This window comes from Mustela erminea, chromosome 17 (assembly GCF_009829155.1).
Source record: "Mustela erminea isolate mMusErm1 chromosome 17, mMusErm1.Pri, whole genome shotgun sequence".
Taxonomy (NCBI): domain Eukaryota; kingdom Metazoa; phylum Chordata; class Mammalia; order Carnivora; family Mustelidae; genus Mustela; species Mustela erminea.
The window spans coordinates 39,684,522-39,703,169 of record NC_045630.1 but is presented as its reverse complement, the minus strand read 5'-3'; the positions used below and the strand labels follow the sequence as shown (position 1 = coordinate 39,703,169).

General features: G+C 34.4%; 1 protein-coding gene across 5 annotated transcripts in view; it reads right to left on the bottom strand.

The window, feature by feature from the left end:
• Nucleotides 1-12,970, bottom strand: part of PTPRC (protein tyrosine phosphatase receptor type C) — a 126,541-nt gene extending 113,571 nt beyond the window's left edge. For 3 of the 5 annotated variants that reach the window (XM_032319123.1, XM_032319124.1, XM_032319125.1), the window contains exons 1-2: nt 12,860-12,970; nt 12,663-12,778 (exon numbers count right to left, since the gene is read on the bottom strand). In XM_032319123.1, coding sequence (XP_032175014.1) covers nt 12,663-12,735 — 73 coding nt within the window. In that variant the 5' untranslated portion in view covers nt 12,736-12,778; nt 12,860-12,970. The remainder of the gene's footprint in view (nt 1-12,662; nt 12,779-12,859) is intronic. The other 2 variants (XM_032319126.1, XM_032319127.1) reach the window with 1 other exon arrangement.
• Between the last annotated feature and the right edge of the window lie 5,678 nt (nt 12,971-18,648).

Here is an 18,648-nt window from a genome sequence, read left to right as displayed (position 1 = left end):
ATTCTGATTTGTAAACTCTTTATCAAGACTCTTTGGTCCTACCGAATATAAGCCTAAGTAATAAGCAATTGTTTTTCAAATTTCTCAAAGAAATGAAAGATTTAAAATTTGTTTTAGAAATAAGCCTTTTATGAAATAATTAATATTCAACAAACCTCCTAACCTGTCCATCTATTAGCTTAAATAGGATCTTTAAAGATTTTTATCAATGTGCACCAAAATAAAATATACCAAACAAGAAATTCAACATAGTGTTACCTTTTCAAGACATTTTCAATTAAATTAATAATTCATTAGTCTTTCAATATATTTTACACAAATTTTATTAAAATATTATTTTAAGTCATACCCCTTTTTTCGAATAGCTGAGCTAGCAAGGGAGATAAATATTATACATGTAAATATATATATACACACACACACACACACACAAATATACATATGTATTTAATTCTTATGAATATTGTTACAAATTATTTTCATAACTTACTTTTGTGCCAGTATTAAAGTTAAATAAGGATATTTGACAATAATTAGTACGCTTATAATTACTATTCAACCAAACTTTCAAAAGACACAAATTTCGACTTTTATGTGAAATTGGCTGGATTCTCACACTAAATCATCAGCTTTTTTTCTCAATATCCATAGCAATTTTTTTTTCCTTTTCCACTTTGGCTACCCCTTCTCACTTTTTCTTTTCCTAGTCCCTCCTCTTAACCCCTCCAAATATGACGTGTCCCAGGGCTCAGAATTAGGTCCTCAGTTCCTTGGCTTTAAATTCCCTCTCTATACAGTGACTTCCAAATGTCTGACTACAATCTAGTCCTAATAAGTCCCACACTCTTAATTCCAATCAATTTCTAATATCTCTAGTTGAATGTCCAATGAGAATTCAAACATTAATATGGATAAAACAGAACCCTTGATTGCCTACCCCAACTGGGGTGATTCTCATCTTAATTGCTCATGAGGAAAAGATGAGGCGTTCTATATAACTTCCTATTTTTTTTTCCACACAGCAACTTCTCTTGATTCTATATACACGTGTCCTTTCTTTCCACCACCACTGTTAGCACCTAGTCCAGATACCACCCCTTTTCTCCTTTACCAACTCAACTGGCTCCTAACTTGTCTCCAGGTTATAACTCACTTCCAATCTATTCTCACAGCAGCCAGAATAGTCTCTTTAACATGGATAAGATTAGCTCATTCTCCACTTAAAACTTCCAAATAGCTTACTCTCTTTATGCTTAAGGTAAAAATCCAAATTCTTTTCATTGCCAACAAGGCCCTGTAGGACCTGCCCCTTCTACATATCTCTCCAGCTTCACCACAAACCACTCAGCATTTACCCACCATACTGCAAGCACCTGACCTCCTTTCCTTGCTTTGAACCCACCAAGTTTTTGCTTTTTATGAAGAAACTTTGCACCTGCCAGTTCTTCTTTACAAAAATCTTTACAAATCTTATCACCCAATATCATCAGTCCAATGACACTACTTTTAAGAGGTCTTCTTTGATCACTATCTAAAAGGCCAGTCACTCCCCAATTTGGCCTGTCTCTATCATGTTACACTGTTTTATTTCACAGCACTTATCAATATCTGAAACTTTCTCAGTTATTTACTTAGTTTCATTATCTTTTTTACTAAGATTAAGCTCCTTGAATGTTGGTACCTTTTCTGTTTTATTTATCACTGTGTCAGCACTTAGAATAGTTCCTAGCACATAATAGAGATTCTATTTTAAAAATGGCTAAATCAATGAGTAAATTATCTCATCTAATAGCTACTGCTATTGTTCCTATTGTACAGATAAGGAACTGAGGATTTAAAAGGTAATGTTTCTAACTGGATAGCTCAGAATGGAATCCAAGCAACATTTCAAAGACTGATTTCTTAAGCACATTAAAGGTCAGAGCTGATTTGAATCCAATATTTCTAGTATTATTTCTTTAAATTATTTTCATCAGCTCCCTGGCCCTTTTCTTTCACTTACCTACCTCCTACATATCATCACTCTCTCCCACAGTCAATGCTTTGAACTGGTATCTTTTGCTTAATTAATTTTTCTTAGCTACAATGTACTTTGAACATACCTAAAGCTTCCATCAGTAGATTCAGAAAATAAAAACATGGTCACTAAAAAAATAGAAAGACTCAGGACTTATTAGGGCATAAGTTAAAAATCTTAGGTTAGAAACTAAAAAAGGGATTTGGAAGCCTAAGTCTAAGAATTCAAGGTAGAATACTTGACCTAAGTTATTTCATTGACAGCCCACATTTATCACAGTAACCAAACAATAAACATATTTTTTTATTCTTTCCTCTCCCTTGAGTTTTAGCCAACCTGTCCCTGGAGTAGGAAACTATAAGACAGCTTTACCAGATTCATTTAATATGCCTCTTGGATAACCATAAAAAGCTTATCTGGTGTCTACACTTCCTGGAATAAGATGAGAACCTCATGTGTTTTCCATGATCAAAGTGTTTAACAAAGGTCAAGTTACTTCCCTTGCACTTCAAAAACAAAAAAAAATTCTAGATACTTTGGTAAATTATTCAATGGCTTTCACTTTATGTAATATAAAAAACAAATTAGTTTGGGGAAAATCCATTCTTTCCATCATATCACTCACCTCCAGACAGACTCAGTGGTGTACCTTCTTAAGCTCCATTTCAAGATGATGGCAACATGACTTTTGTATTATTAATGCAGCATCAACATTCATAGTAAATACGAATTAATCAAAGATGTCTTTTGTTTTTTAATAAGAGACAAAATCTTAGGTGACTTAGATCTTGCTAAAAATATTGAAGTTGCTGGGTGCCCAGTGTTTTACCTATGTAGCTAACTAAACTTCATGGGGCTGAAATGTATGTTTCACACAAATGACCTCTGAGACACCACCAACCACCCTGCAGTCTTGGTGTGATTTGCCTACCATCAAATAGTCATGTCCTCAATTACCTGGTCACTAGGCTAACCACAAAGAAGTCTGAGTAACCCAGTCGAAAAAGAATGAACTAAGAATCAGGCTGACCCAGGATGAAATATCAGCCCTTATTAGCCAATAACCTTGGAAAACCGTTATGGAAGATCACCAAAATAATTTAAGGGTTTATTTGCATGCGGTGCACATGGGTATGTTTTAACATGTCTCTCTAAATAAAGCTTTTATTTTCAGACCAAATCACAAAGCAAACAAACCAAAGAGAATTGGGACTTTTGTCTAGTTTGTCTTCACATCTACCACCTTTATTTATTAAATATCTAATAATAACCTACACAACTCTGGCAGATTCAGAACTTCTATAACTGAAAGCCTGCAGAAGAAATCTAGTTAAAACAGGGGCCTAGATGTGGTCTGGTAAGAACAGAGTTTTTATTTAAAGAGTGTATTATATGCAGATTTTAAATAATATTTTTTAATCTATAATTTGTAATGATGGAGAAAAGTATTAATCATCTGTTGCAAGGTATGTTATTACTTTGAGGAGAAAGCTTATGGAGAAGTTGGAAGATTTAAAACCCCATCTTCAAGCAGCCACTGTCACAATGAGAGTATAGACTTCCCAAAGATGGGCATAGAATATGGCATTCCCAGCTGAAGGTACAGGAAAAGTACTCATAAAATATTTGTTCATGATATGAATTAATGAATGAGTAAATAAACAGATTTAGCTAGACTGGTGAAATAAAATATTCAGAAAGATTTTAGTGATGGGTCTCAAGAATCCTGAGATTTTTATTTTCCTATTTATTCATTTCTGTGTTTCTCAAGTTGCCTAGAATAATCATGGTTCACTTAGAGAAAAAAATGTAATGTGCAACTCTACAAATAGCACTTAATCATTTTACACACAGAACATAATCAAAACAGAGATAGAAGACAAGAAGGAAAGAAAAAGGGTGAGCAAGGATTTTAAGCAATTTTTTCTTCCTTCTATTTCCTGAATTTCTCCATCATGTAGGAACTTTACTATAAATACTGTAATAACAACAACAAAAGGACAGATTTAAAATCATTTTTGTGGGTTGTTAAGTGCTTTCTTCATACAGGGTTCGATTATACTGACACCTATCCACTCATTTAACAAACAAGTTTCAAGGACCTGCAGGGGCTCATTGATAAATAAGCAGAGACCCAATGATTATCTACACAAGCTCACCAGCTATATGAGAGAAAGCCAGATAAAGAGATCTCTAAGAGGGTTATTCATGGAATCGTCACAGCAGACGAACACCTGCCCAGGTGTGAAAGGACTGGAAGAGCAGGGAACATGCAAGACGGCTGCCCATTGGAAGTGACCCTTGAACTAAAGTTTAAAGACCATTATAATTTGCCCAATTAAAAAAAAAAAGTGGAGGGAAGAAGAAACAGCCTGGTCAGCAGTTTGAAGAAGAAAACGTTATATTTTTAGGAAAATCCAAGTTACAACAGGAGTATACAGTTGACCTTTGAACAACACTGGTTTGGACTGTGTAGGTCTACTTCTGATGTGGACTTTTTCTGATAAATACAGTACTACCAATTGTTTTTTTCCTTATGATTTTCTCAACATTTCTTTTCTCGAGTTTACTTTATCACAAGAATACAATATATAATACATATGATATACAAAATATGCATTAATCAACCTTTTATGTTATCAGGAAGTCTTACAGTCAAAAGTAGACAATTAGTAGTTAAATTCTGGGGGAATCAAAAGTTATACATAGAGTTTTGGCTGTGTAGGGCATCAGTCTCTCTAATCTCTATTGTTTAAGGGTCAACTGTATAGTACATGTCACAAAGTTACAGATTAAGCTATAAAAACCTGGAGGGACTAAATTAAAGCTGTGTATACCATGCTAAGAGCTTTATTTTTTCTAAATGCAGAGACAGAAATAGGATGATTTGACACCTTATTTTGATCTCACCTACTATATATATTGAAAACATTAATTAATCTCTCTAATTTTTGCTGTACCAACCAGTAAGAAGTTGGCATAGGGTGTGTAAGCTAATAAGAAGAATGCTACCCAAATGAATGAGAGTTAAAATGTGATTCTAGACTATACAGCAGTCTTGTAAATAAATACTTCTGAAGTTTCCACTGGTTACTCGAGAAGTAATCAAAACACTTGAAATCTCAAAATGGAGCTCTCAATCACAAAATGATTGCTAATGATAGCTATATCAGCACAATATAAATTTGAAAATGTCTAATACTGCACAACCTAAGATTTGATGGAGGTAAATACATTAGATCAATTACATTTTGTGTCATATTGAAATGTAAATAAAAAAAAGAAAAAGAAAGAAGCAATGGCTAAAACTGTAATGCTGTTTCTGGCTAAATAGAAGAATTAAACCTTTTTAGGAAATTTAGATCTGTATTATTTGACCAAAAAAATTCATGTAGAAATATCATAACCATAAAGGAAAATTATCAGAGGCATAAGTCTATAATCCGTAAAATTAGATGTGGATGAAAAAAATTGATTCATGAATTTAATATTAATTATAAAAATTGAATGAAAAGTCATGCTATTGAACATTTATCCAGTAAAATTCTTTTAATGAAAAAATTGGTAATGATTTGATCAGGTTATATAAAAATGCTCAGGGAATTAGTTTCGCTTAATGCGTTTGTTTTGTTTTGTTTTATTTTGTTTTCTGTGAAAGCAGTTCTCAAGGAAAACTCATAAATATAGGTATATTCTAATGAAATGCTTATTTTCTTAAACATCCTTGGGATCAAAATCATGGGATCAGTATATTCTCTATCCAATAGGGAGCCACTGAACGAAGATTATACAAAGGTAAGTTTCGCCTTTTACAGAGATTATCCTAGTAGAAGTAGGTAAGAACACACTAGGGATTGAAGGGAGGCAAAATTGCAGGCTATTGTCACAATAAGAAAACTTAAGAATCTCTAGCAAAAAATTGGATTTACAAACTATTTAAGAGGTGACATCCGGAGTAGCCTGAAAAATCCCTAAAACGGGATGGAAATTTCAAAGAATTCAAAGATCTCTAAGGGTTTATTCCTTTACCTCATAGCCTTAAACTGTATCTCCTCCGAGCCACTCAAGGAAAGAGATGTAATTTGGAATACTGTGTCAATAAAAAATAGCTACTGCTGTGATTTTATGGGATCATGTAAATACAGTAGGTAACTCTGCAGGGCATCTCATAGTTTTCAAAGCATTTCATAAATATTCTCAATGTTAATGCTTACAGCACTTTATAGATGAGGACACTGTGTATCAGAGATGGAAAGTGATTTGAATTGAGATCATACAATTCATCGAATTCAATTTTTAAAATGCTTCTCGATCTAAATGCCATCTCCAACACAGAATGGCACCTACCTCATTTCCTATGATGCTTAGTGATGCTTTTATCACTAAACAAATTACTGGGTTTTTTTCTTTAAATAGAGATATTTAAAATATGGTAACCACACTTTATTGCCATGATTTCATCCCTTTGCTATCATCTCTTAACATCATTATTATTTATATAGGATTCTCTAATCTATTTTCCATGACTATCAGAACAATTAATTATTACTAATATTTACAATGCCGAGTTTCTTCTAGCACATTAGTGCTTTTTGTTATGTTTGCTAGAGTAGCTGTTCATTTTCTAATACATATGTGTTGATGCTGAGTTGCCCTTAGTTCTTGATTTGTGCTCCACTATTAGAAGATCACCTCTTTTGAGGACTGATGATTTTCCTGTAGTTGTTCACATTTTGGTTGGAAGTAGTTTTTTAAATATATGAATGGCAATCATTTTCATTGGAATATCGTTGCATGTAGTTATAATTTTATTACACATGCAGTATATATAGGAGAAATTGAAGTTTTAGTAAAATAACTTTTTCATTTCAGGTATTTGTGGCTCATTTTTAGTAGGAACTAGATGTTGAATCTTTATTTTTTTTTAAAGATTTTTTTTTTATTTATTTGTTATAGAGAGAGAGAGAGATACAGAGCGCAAGCACAGGCAGACAGAGTGGCAGGCTAGAGGCAGAGGGAGAAGCAGGCTCCCTGCCGAGCAAGGAGCCCGACGTGGGACTCGATCCCAGGACGCTGGGATCATGACCTGAGCCGAAGGCAGCCGCCTAACCAACTGAGCCACCCAGGTGTCCCAAGATGTTGAATCTTTAAACACTGTATATATAGCTAAGCACCATGGAAGATGTTAAAGTTGTTTGAATGGGTCTTCAGTAAAGAATCTAATAAAAGGGGGTGCCTGGGTGGCTCAGTGGGTTAAGCCTCTGCCTTCGGCTCAGGTCATGATCCCAGGGTCCTGGGATCGAGCCCTGCATGGGGCTCTCTGCCCAGCAGGGAGCCTGCTTCCTCTTCTCTCTCTGCCTGCCTCTCTGCCTACTTGTGATCGCTCTCTCTCTCTCTCTCTCTCTCTCTGTCAAATAAATAAATAAAATATTTTTAAAAAAGGAATCTAATAAAAGCATTGATAATCTTACTGATTATTTTTTCAGAGGTCAATCAGTTAAAGATATGAACGCACATGGAAGGTGCTTACGTAGTTCACTAACACTGACTTTATGTGTATTTATGCCAAAGTTCTGTTTATCTTTTCTTGTTTTTGTTGTTATTCCTGAACCCACAATACTTTGCTTACAGTAGTCCTCCCTGAGACTCTTGACACACTGACATTGAGGTAGCACCTGGACATATAAAAATGAATGCAAATTAAAAATTTTAAGCAATGATTAGATATTTCTTATCCAAATATTGGTTATGACCTTGTATACAAAATATATCTATATAGTTCAGTATTATGTAGAAATAGATATCATATCATATGGCTGAATGAATAGCTTGCAATATTTCATTTTTTTTCCTCATCCTTCCCTACAGAGTATTAGCTTTATGTATATAAAACTTATAGCATTAATCCTTTAATAATAGGCAAATAGTATAGAGCTGGGTATCTAATACAGACACAGATATTAAGACTAGACTGAAATTAAGTTTAAAGTGAGATTAAGTTCAATTTCCATTACAATTTTCTCCTGTGTAAATATTCCCATAAATTTATAAGATGACTGAAAAAGATCAAAGGTGTTCGGTGATGACAAATCTCTTTCTCTGCACCAAGGTGACTGACACATACATGATCTGATCAGAACGCTGGGTGTGTGTGTTAACACTATGCTTTCACCTATAAAATTAATCAAACTAATTATAAGTCTCTGCTTTTTACCTACTCAAATTGAAATTCATTATCATGTTATCTTAGTAAGAAACGATGCCCAAACTCCCAACGAGCTTTCTGTGTGCCCAGAATGCAGTGCATAGAGTGAGCCCTCGAAAGCAGTCCCAAAACACTACCAGTGTCCATGACTCTATCTACAAGGACTGGACCTGACTCCCTGGGTTGTTGTCCCCATGGTAGAGAAGTATCTCCTCTCCCACCTGATTCCTTACTTCTCTTCTTACAGTCATCTCTATCTGAAGAACAAAATTAACCCACCAAATGAAATGCCATTACTAAAAATGTCCAAGAGTAGGCCAAGAAGTATTTAGGAATAACATTATTGAGCTATGGATTTTTAAGAAATTAGGAAGGTCTTCCAGATAAGAGGGAAAATAAGGAGATGAATGAAGGAAATAGCAAAATAATAATAATAAGAAGAAATCAAGTTTTTAAAAATCAAAACCTATAAAAATCCAGATCCAAAATGATTTTATTTAACCTTGATGACATTGTCTAACTCCCTCTATCCTTCTGCTAGCTGTTTTGTTTTTTTTTTTTTTTTTTTTTTTTGCTCATTTCTCTCTTCCTTGATCCTTTGTTTTGGAATTTTTTTTTTTTTTTTTTGCATTCTTCCTCTTTCTCCTTCATTATTATAATCTTTGGTCTTGTCAAAAAACAACCATAACTTTTTAGTGTCTGGTAAGAAATCAGGTACAGAGGATACAGAAAAAGGCATAAGACATAGTTTGTGCTTACACACCGGTTACAATGGAAGTAATTGTAATCACTGATGGGTAAATAATAACACTAATACCACCAACAACAACAAAATTGAAATAGTATGTGAAAAAATGCCACGGAAAGTTGGCAAAACATGTACAATTTCGGTAGAGAGATTTTGTGGCATCAGTGACCGAAGAAAACATTCAAGAGGAAATAGGACTTGCACAGAGCCTTCCAGGTCCTGAGGAAGTGTAGATGAGTGAAACAGAGTGTTGAAACTGCCTCCTGTGGGTTAATGAATCATAAAAAAAAAAAAAAAAAAAAAAAAAAAAAAAAAGACAAAATACTCTCTGCCCAGCTCCAGGCCCAAGTCCAGGTCCAGATCCTAGTTCACCGAACCCAGCGGCTCTGACGAGGAGTTTAGCATGTATACCAAAGACAATAAGAAGATATCAGAGGGATTTTTCTTCCTTTCATTTTATATTTTTAAGGTGTAGACTATAGAAAGAAATGGATGAGACTGCAGATAGATTAGGAAACTATAATACTCCAAGCAAAAAGTGATAAAGGCATGAATTAAGGTGATGTCAATGGAGATAAAAAAGAGGGAAAAGATTTTAGAGATTATTAAAAAGTAAAATTATAAGACTTGAGGAGCATTTAAATATATTTCAGATTTTTTTTTCTTTTTCTCTTCCCCTTTTTTTTTTTTTTTGTCCCTCAGAGGAATGAGTCTGGAGATGGGAAATCAGGATCATCAATACTTAGCAGGTAATGATATCAAACTCTGAGCACAGAAAACAAGAAAATAAGAATAAAACTGGCCAAGGATTAAAGCCCATAAAACCGCAATGTTTAAAAGTAGACAAATATGAAGAACCAGAAGGTAGATAAGTAGATATGTGTTTGTGTGTACTTTATGATTCACAGATAAACACTAGAATAGATATGTGTTTGTATATCAATATAGAGGTACCCCAGAACAGAGGAAAGACCTAGCTCAGACTAACCACACTGCCCTTCTACTTACTTATATAGAACAAGATAGGAAAAGGACAGACAGACCCTTAAGTCCATCTTACCCTTTCCCTCCCCCCATCAAAAAATGCATTTCAAATTCTAGCAATGATAAGGATCACAGGCAGATTTTTATAAAAAATAAATACTTGTACAAGATTCATAAAAAATAACGTTCATATCCTTAAATCTCTAAATTGTAGAGTATTTAGATCTTAGTAAGGTTGCTTATTAAATTCAATTTGCACTGAAAGTCTGAGATGTGCAAGCATAATACATGTTTATAATATGAGATTTTTATTTTAATGTAGCTGGGAAAATGGAGAATTATGAGCAGGAAATGAATCTAAACTGTTATGACTCACATAATATAACTTGTGTACCCTGGCTGGTATGTTATAGACTGATAGATTTGCCTAGCTTTACTCCTTTTTTAGAGTCAGAAAACACTCATCCCTACCTGAGTTCTAAAAACAATCATCATTCCCTAGAATTATTTAGAAATGTTCAACCAAGTTTTCCAGTTATCATGGCAAAGAGGCACAGAGATTACAAACTTTTGTGTAAAACCCAACCCAGCATTGTTGCCATGGCAAAGCTTCATTTTGCCTTGCCAGTATTTTTATTTTAGGTATTAAATAACACATCTGAGTTGTACATATATTTACCTATTAATTGATGTCTCTCTACATTTGGCTCTGGTTTTTTATTCCCTTAAAGTACACAATATAAATTTGAGCATACTTCCTATGCTCACTGAACTCAATTGTAACACATTAAAATCAAGCATACAATCAAACTCATTAGCTGTTAATAAGGAAATATATATAATTTAAAAGATTAATAACTTCCCAAATCATACATTGAATCACAAAATGTCTCTCTGAACTTAAAAGGATGATATGTAAGATTTGCAGACACAGATAATTATACTTATATGTTAAATAAGGTTTGTAGACACAGATAATATGATTCTTTTGTTTTTTCCAAAAATATGTATACATTTCAATGCCTTTTAGAAAAAGTATTAGCTCTTGATATTTGTACAAACAAGTGTACAAATTTTGTATTTTGATCCTTCAAAATAAATCTATGTATACCTATCCATTTATTTAGGACAAATTATTCAGCACAATTGATTTAAATGTTTCTGGATAGTTTTATATTTTTATTTTGATCATAAATTGAAAGAAATTTCCTATGGTAAAAATCCCTAATAGAGTGAGTTGAAATTTTTATGGTGATTTGTTCTGTGTCCTACAAAATACTTCAGTGTTTCTTTGTGCTTATTTAAAAATGCTTTGCAACAGTTCTTAAGTGGGAATTTTCAATGAATATTCACTCTGATTTATGATAATATACATAGTATTGCCTGGTTAAAATCATTATTCGTTATAATTTGGTCTTGGTCATGATAACTAACTTTATAGAAAAGGTAACTTGAAAAACATTTTCTGTATTAAGACAAAATGTTGTTTCTCTATAAACAAATTTTAACCCGTCTTTGCAGTTAAAAACAAAACAGTATCTTACAACGCTTTCCACTCTTCTCGGTTACACAAAATATCAACTGACAATGTAACAAGCTCTAGAGGTAGCTACTATCCTGCCTTTTAGAGGAAAGAAGAGTGGCGGAACGTCAAAAACAGATTTCAGAGTGACTTCCAGTAAGTGACACTTTCAAAAACAATTTTCCCCCTTTTTTAAAAACTTAGTTGAAATGTCTACAAAAATGCCATTTTTAATATCCTTTCAATAATGAATAACAGCTTTTAGATACTACATCATAAGGAGTAATATTAAATATCAATTTATTAGTTACATTTAACAATCAACCGAGATGCACTCATGACCCAAACCGAAACTGTTCAATGTCCATTAAATAGATAATAAATATGCCAAGATCTTCAAATTAAATGAGTACTTGAGATTCCCCATTACATTTTCCTATAGAATACAGCATTTGCATGACTCTTAAGAATTTAAGCATTTTTAATCTCATCAAGGCTCTACTATTTACCCACACCCAGGAAGGGCGGTGGCCCCGTAAAAATTTCCGAAGCAAATGACCATTAAAACTATTAGGAAGAAACCAAAAACTTGTTTTAAAATACATTCTGTGCTAAGAATATGCATAAAATTAATATTTTGTAAATTCCCAAGTATATTATTTTAAGCTATCATATAGCTAAGTATTTAATAAAACTGTTTCAGTAGTAATTTACTTTTGAGGAAGGAAACTCCAGTTTAAAAAAGAATGGCTTGCATGCAACCAAAGCCATATTATGACTTTAAAAAAATCATTTTTTGTTAAAAGGATGAAAATTCACTTACTTTGTCATTAAGATTTCCTCAGACTTTCATAAACTTATATTCACATATTTGAGGGGTAAGTAACAACATTGCTTTTGTAATATCCTTGAATAGTTTATAAACAAAGATACAGATAGACAACATTTCTTTTAAATTGTGATTTTTCCCCCAAAACATTTATGACTTTTAAAACAGTAACAATGTATTCTGTCACATAGCAAGACTTGTCTCTCTGAACTACAATAGCCTTGATCATTTTAGAGTGAGCTTCCTCATTTTCAATCACCAACACTTAACTTATTTTTATGTCTACTTCAAACCCATGTCTCTCCATAAGGAAAAAAATATATATTACTAAGAATACATTAACATATTTGCACTTACCGGTAACAAACACTCCTGCATCCAGAAAGGCAAAGGCAAATGCCCAAAGTTTAAGCCACAAGTACATGGTCATATCTGGAAATCAGCCGTATTCCTATGAAACAGCATGCGTCCTTCTGAAAGGCAAAATAATAGTTATCTCTGCAAAAGGTTTTCTTTGTGAAATTGAGTCAAAAATAAAAGAAATGAATGCATACTCTTTGCTGTTGTCTTATCACACAGGGAGCAATTTCCTCCTCTGTTACCCTAAGAGCAAACCACTCTGGTAGCTACAGAAACTGCTAGGTAGTGATGTCAGATTCGGTTTTACTAACTTCTCCAAAAATACTGTCAAGAATCCTCTTTGCAGGAAGTCAAGAAAGTTGTTCAAAGTCAGTGCAAAAGTGTCTTACTTCCTTAATTCAAGTAATTAGGCCAAGTTAGTAGGCCTTTTAAAAGATTTTTTTCCTTCAAGGAAGATGTTTTCTAAAGCTTTAAATAATACTCTTACAATATGTCATTACAACTTAAAAAAAAAAAAAGTCATATCCCCATCCCCAAAAATTCAGTATTCTCTCACCTAAGAGTTGATAAATCAGATCCAGGGTGGGTATACCAAAATGGGGTTGGCAAGATGACACAAGGATTGAATTAGTAGAAAATACCTGTATTTGATTCCAAATGACCAAAGGAGCAAGGAAAAATTACCTATCTGGTTATTTTTTGCAACCAGTATCATTTCCTAGGCAGACATTCAAACCCTACCAATATAACAGTTTTAGCAGTCAAACCCATTTTCTATGCAAAAGCACTCTCAGAAAGCTTAACAGCTTTGCCCCAGATCTTTCACAGACATCCCCATGGGGCTAGCAATGGAATCAGAAAGTCACGTCTCCAGCAGCAAATCCTGCTTCAAAAAAAAGAATGCTTCTGTGACTTGAGAGGTCTTTAGGCTGTTGATGAGGGTATGAAGGGCAACGAAATCAAGAGCTGGGATGTTGTTGCTGGTTTTGTTGTTGTTGTTTTTACAAAGCTAACCTTTTTTTTTTTCCTCCTCAGCAATATACTCCCAATCTTTTTGATTAAAAGACAGCAAATTAATATATAGCCTTCTTCATGATTCTGATGGTACTCTTAGCAAGTCCATCAATTAGGAAAATGCAGACTGGCAAAAAGCTACAGTGAATTCAGCCGCACAATTAAATAAATTGGTATCATTATCACAATAACCGGTTCATTTAAAACCCATAGTGCGCATGTGCACAAGACACTATGATTTGAGCCATATACAGTAGTGAAGGGACTTACAAACAGAACCCTTGCAGTAACTCTACAATCCTCAGGTAGAAAGCACAATGTAAGGGTTCTTGTATTTCAGTGAATAGATCTTTTCATATTTATAAACTCATTATTTTACTCGTCACTGGCTACTGGGAACTTACACAGCCAAATTTGTACACCCTTTGAGCAAACGAAAATAATCCCACATCTGAAATTCTGAATACTAACATTATAATGAGATTTTTGGTATGATTTTTATTTTATTTTGATTATTACCATACCGTAGTTAACTTATTGGGTTTTTACTACGTCCCGAAATATGCTTAACACTTTAACTGCATAATCTAACTTGTACAACAATGTTTGAGACAAATAATGTTATTACTCCCCATTTTACCCATCTAGTTCAGAGGGTATAGGTGGTCCACGTTCTCACAGCTAAAAAGTAGACAAGTTGTGTTTTGAAATTTCTAAGTTTCATGTTACTTTCCTTTCTTGCTTTACTAACCTTCTTCGTTTTTCTCACTTCTTTCTCCAGTCTCTTTTACTATGTGTTTTTAAAATTTTTAATCTCTCAAAGTTAGAACATTGATTCCATAAAAAGGATGCTCTTCTCTTTTTGCAAGTGTCTTTTCAAATAAAATGGCTGCGAATATAAACACTGCTCTTCAGGAGGTAAGCTTCATGAGAAACATGTATCAGGAGGCACAAGTTCAAGTACTCAGCTTTCAAATTTATTTCTCCAAATACATTTGCAGTGGAAAACTCTCCAGGAGTTAGCTTTATCTACCTGTAAGCAAATACTTGTGTTCTCTTAGCTTGCTCCTATGGCAGCTATTTGGCAAAACTAGAGGCCAGGAAGACATGTCCCTTGTATGACACTCAAGGGAGTTAAGTATAAGAAGTACCCTCTACAACAAGCTAAAGCTAGGAGGGATTTAGAAGCCTTAAAGAGAGATTTTTAAAGGAGCTTTGTAGATCATGACTTTGATGAAACAGTAAGAACTTAGATTAAATTCCATTTTAGACAAATGAGCAGAGAGATTCTACCCAGGAAACACTGAGGTTAATTAGGAATACCTGAGTTGAGTTACACATTTTGTTTTAATGTATTAAAAATGAGTCTACTGTCTATAGGAAGTATTAGACTTCGAGTAGCATAATTTATATTGTATACTGCAAAGGCATAAAGAAATAGAGCCTAATGTAGACAGAAAGCAATGGATAGATTTGTACTCAGTTCACATATTCTCAGAATGGAGGCCATGTTGAGCCAGAGGATTGATACCCCTTGAGATGCAAAGATCAAGGAGGGAGACAACAAGGAAGACCCTAGCAGTTTGCTGGGGGAAGAGCACAGCCTCTCTTTGAGAGTGGACAGCTCCAGACTTGATTATCAAGCAGAAGTCTGGTTAGTAGTGAGGAAATCTATCATGTATGGGTCTAGCATCCAAACCCTAGACAGGAGAAGCAGAACTCTCTTACAGAAATAGGACTCTTTGTGACAAACTGATGTGATCTACTCTCTTGATTCTGGGAGAGTGGGCAGGCTGCTGATAAACGTATGTATTTAAGAACGACTGAGAACAACTGAGGCTAGGAAGGGACCAGGGAACATCAGAATTTAAATGTAGTAAAGAGAGTGGTACTTCTTGAGTGGTTGAAATAGTCTGTAGCCAGAATGGCCACAAAGCTTGATCAATAAAATTTTAAAATAATCCTATCTGACTCACAAGAGAGTCTAAAAGCCGTAATAGTAAATAATATTTTATTTAAATTAATCATCATTTCCTAAACCTTTCAGTCACATATAATAAAGGTTTTGTAAAGAACAGAGGGGCACCTGGGTGGCACAATAGGTTGAGCACTGGACTCTTCGTTTCAGCTCAGGTCTGATCTCAGGGTGGTGAGATCAAGCTCCGTGTCAGGCTCCAAGCTTACTGTCAAGCTCCAAGCTTAGTATGGAATCCACTTAAGAGTTTCTCTCCTTGTCCTTCTGCCATTTCCTCCCCCAACTCCCTCTTCCTCTCTCGCACATGCTCTTCCTCTCAAATAAATACATTTTTTAAAAGAAAGAATAGAAACAGATTACATGAGATTAACAGCAGAAGCAGACATTATCCATTCATTCATTCAACAAATATGTAGTTATTTCCTAGCATATAAGACATTTATTTTCTCTAATACAAAGAAAGAATGGTAAGCAGAACAGACGTGCTCCCACTCTATTCCATTTTAGTGGAAGAGACAGTAATTCATTAACTAATTCCAGTGACAAATTCAACACACAGGACATACTTGATTTAAGCGAATAATAAGGTATTTGGTTTAGTTGTAAGGTGACATTTGCCTGAAATAAAAAGCAATGAAAGTAGACCTAAAAAAGTAATGGAAGTTGAGTAGGCATGGGGAGAAAAATAAAAGAGCATTCCTGGCACAAAGAACCATATATTGAAAGAAGGAGAGTGTGTTCAAGGAACTGAACAAGACATGCGTTGCTAGGATAAAGAGAAGCAGAGCATGGAATGTTGCAATATATGAATATATCAAATCAACACATTATATACCTTAAACTTCCACAATATCAATTATATCTCAATTTTTTAAAAAGGAGACATAAAAGAAAGAAACAAACAAACAAAACACATGTGGGTTCTGAGGGAGATGATAGTCAAACTGTGCTAGGCTTTGTGGTTCTAAGAATTTAAGCTTACTTAAGAGATACGGGGAGTTATTGAAACTTTTTAAGAATGAATCTTCTTGCCAATGAAATCCACTTTGCCAGATCTTATACCATCACTTATTTCTCTGTTCCTATCTTACAGGATTTCTCAGGAGCACTAAATATGGTTAACTCTCCCCTAATCCTTATCTTTTGCCAGTTTCCAAAATACCATCGCCTCCTGATTTTTCTTGACCCTCACTGTAATATCCCTAGCAGCTGCCATGTTGAGCCCTGTTCCTCTACCTGACTTCTAAGGATTGTGATACATTGAAGCCCAGTTCTGGGTCTACTTCTCTCTTCCTGGGTAAGCTCTTTCACAATGATGACTCACAGATATATATATATACCTCCAGCCAGATCTGCCATTCAGGTCTCTGGATTCACATTTGGTCCTGCCTTCTTGACATGTACACTACATTGACTCATGACCAACTCAATGGAATGTGAAAGTCTTTTTAAACCTGCCCTAGCTCCTGATCTTATCCATATATGCAAACGTGCCAATATATAACAAATAACTTATGCCAGAAACATCAGTATTATTTTTTACTTCTCTTGTTCTGTCACAATTGCATTCAATTTATTCTATCTCTACCATCTTAACTGTGCTCTATTTCCAATTATATCATTTGGGACCAAGCCACCATCACTGTTGAAACAGCCTTTAAACTCATCTTTGAGCTTCTATCTTATCTCCCTTCAGTATTTCCTCCACAAGAAATAGATTTGATCTTTTCTAAATACAAGTTAAATTATGATAGATCCTTAACACCTCTCAATGGTTTTCACTTTACATGTTGAATAAAATCCAGCTTTGGTACACATTCTCAACTCATGTAATGTCCCTTTCCACCTTGTTTACACTAAATTGGTCCTTCCATGTTCTTCTCTATTTCAAAATCATGTTTGTTTTTTCCAAATCTGGGGACATATTTGTTTATTCATAGCCACCTTCCCCACTAGAACATAAACCTATGTTCTGGATGGTAAACTATGATGTATAAGGGGTGCTTATTACAGTGGTTGCCATAAATGATATTTGTTGAAAGAATGAGTGAAAAGACTTACATAGGAATCTGTGATGTGGCCAACATATTGAGAGTTGGCAAGACTAGAGCCATCAAAATTGTTGGGAAGTTTGCTGAATCACAGGAAAGGCGTGATGGCAGCAGAAATGTTTACCAGTGAAATAAATGGCTGAATTACTGAACACCAGCAATTATAAAACTTAGTATCTACTGTGATCAATTAACAAAATATTTTAAGAGCACAAAGGAGGGCATACTACGTTTTTATGATTTGCTCTAAAAATACATTCTTGTGTTCTGTCCTTTTGCCTTTTGAAAACTTGGGTATTGAGCAAAGAAATCCATGTTATTTGATATATCTGCCCCTCTATCTTTATGTAAAATGCAAATCCAGACAAAAATAAGTCTCACTAACATCAAGCTGTGTAAAGGGAGAGGTGGCACTGCCTTGACAGATGTTCTCACTCTAAGCACCAGAACTTTAACTCTCCTGGTGAGTGTAGGTAAACCTGACCCATGCATTCCTATACATCAATGCCAACTGATGTACAAAATTCAATACTGATGTCTATGTATTTTTTCCTAGTGGTCAAGAAACAGAGTTAAACTTGAGTTCTAGCAAATATTTAATCTCTCCAATGTGGAGCTAATCGTATTACCTCAGTGTTGCTTTCAGAACCAAATTAATTAATGAAGAAAACAACCAACTAACATTGCAGAATAAACACACTGGGTTAGAATTAAAAGAATATACAATAGAATATGTATTCTAGCCCTCTTTTCAGCCCCAGCAAAAAAGAGAAATAGAGACCCAAAGGACAGAGGGAGAGGAGCGCCCCTAGGACCTGCCCCTACCAGTTCCCTTCTGCAAATCATACAGGCAGCGTTCTGACGGAGGTGAAGGATTTTTGAATTTGAAATATGATATTGAATTGAATATGAATATTGAATTGAATATGAAATGAAAGGGTTT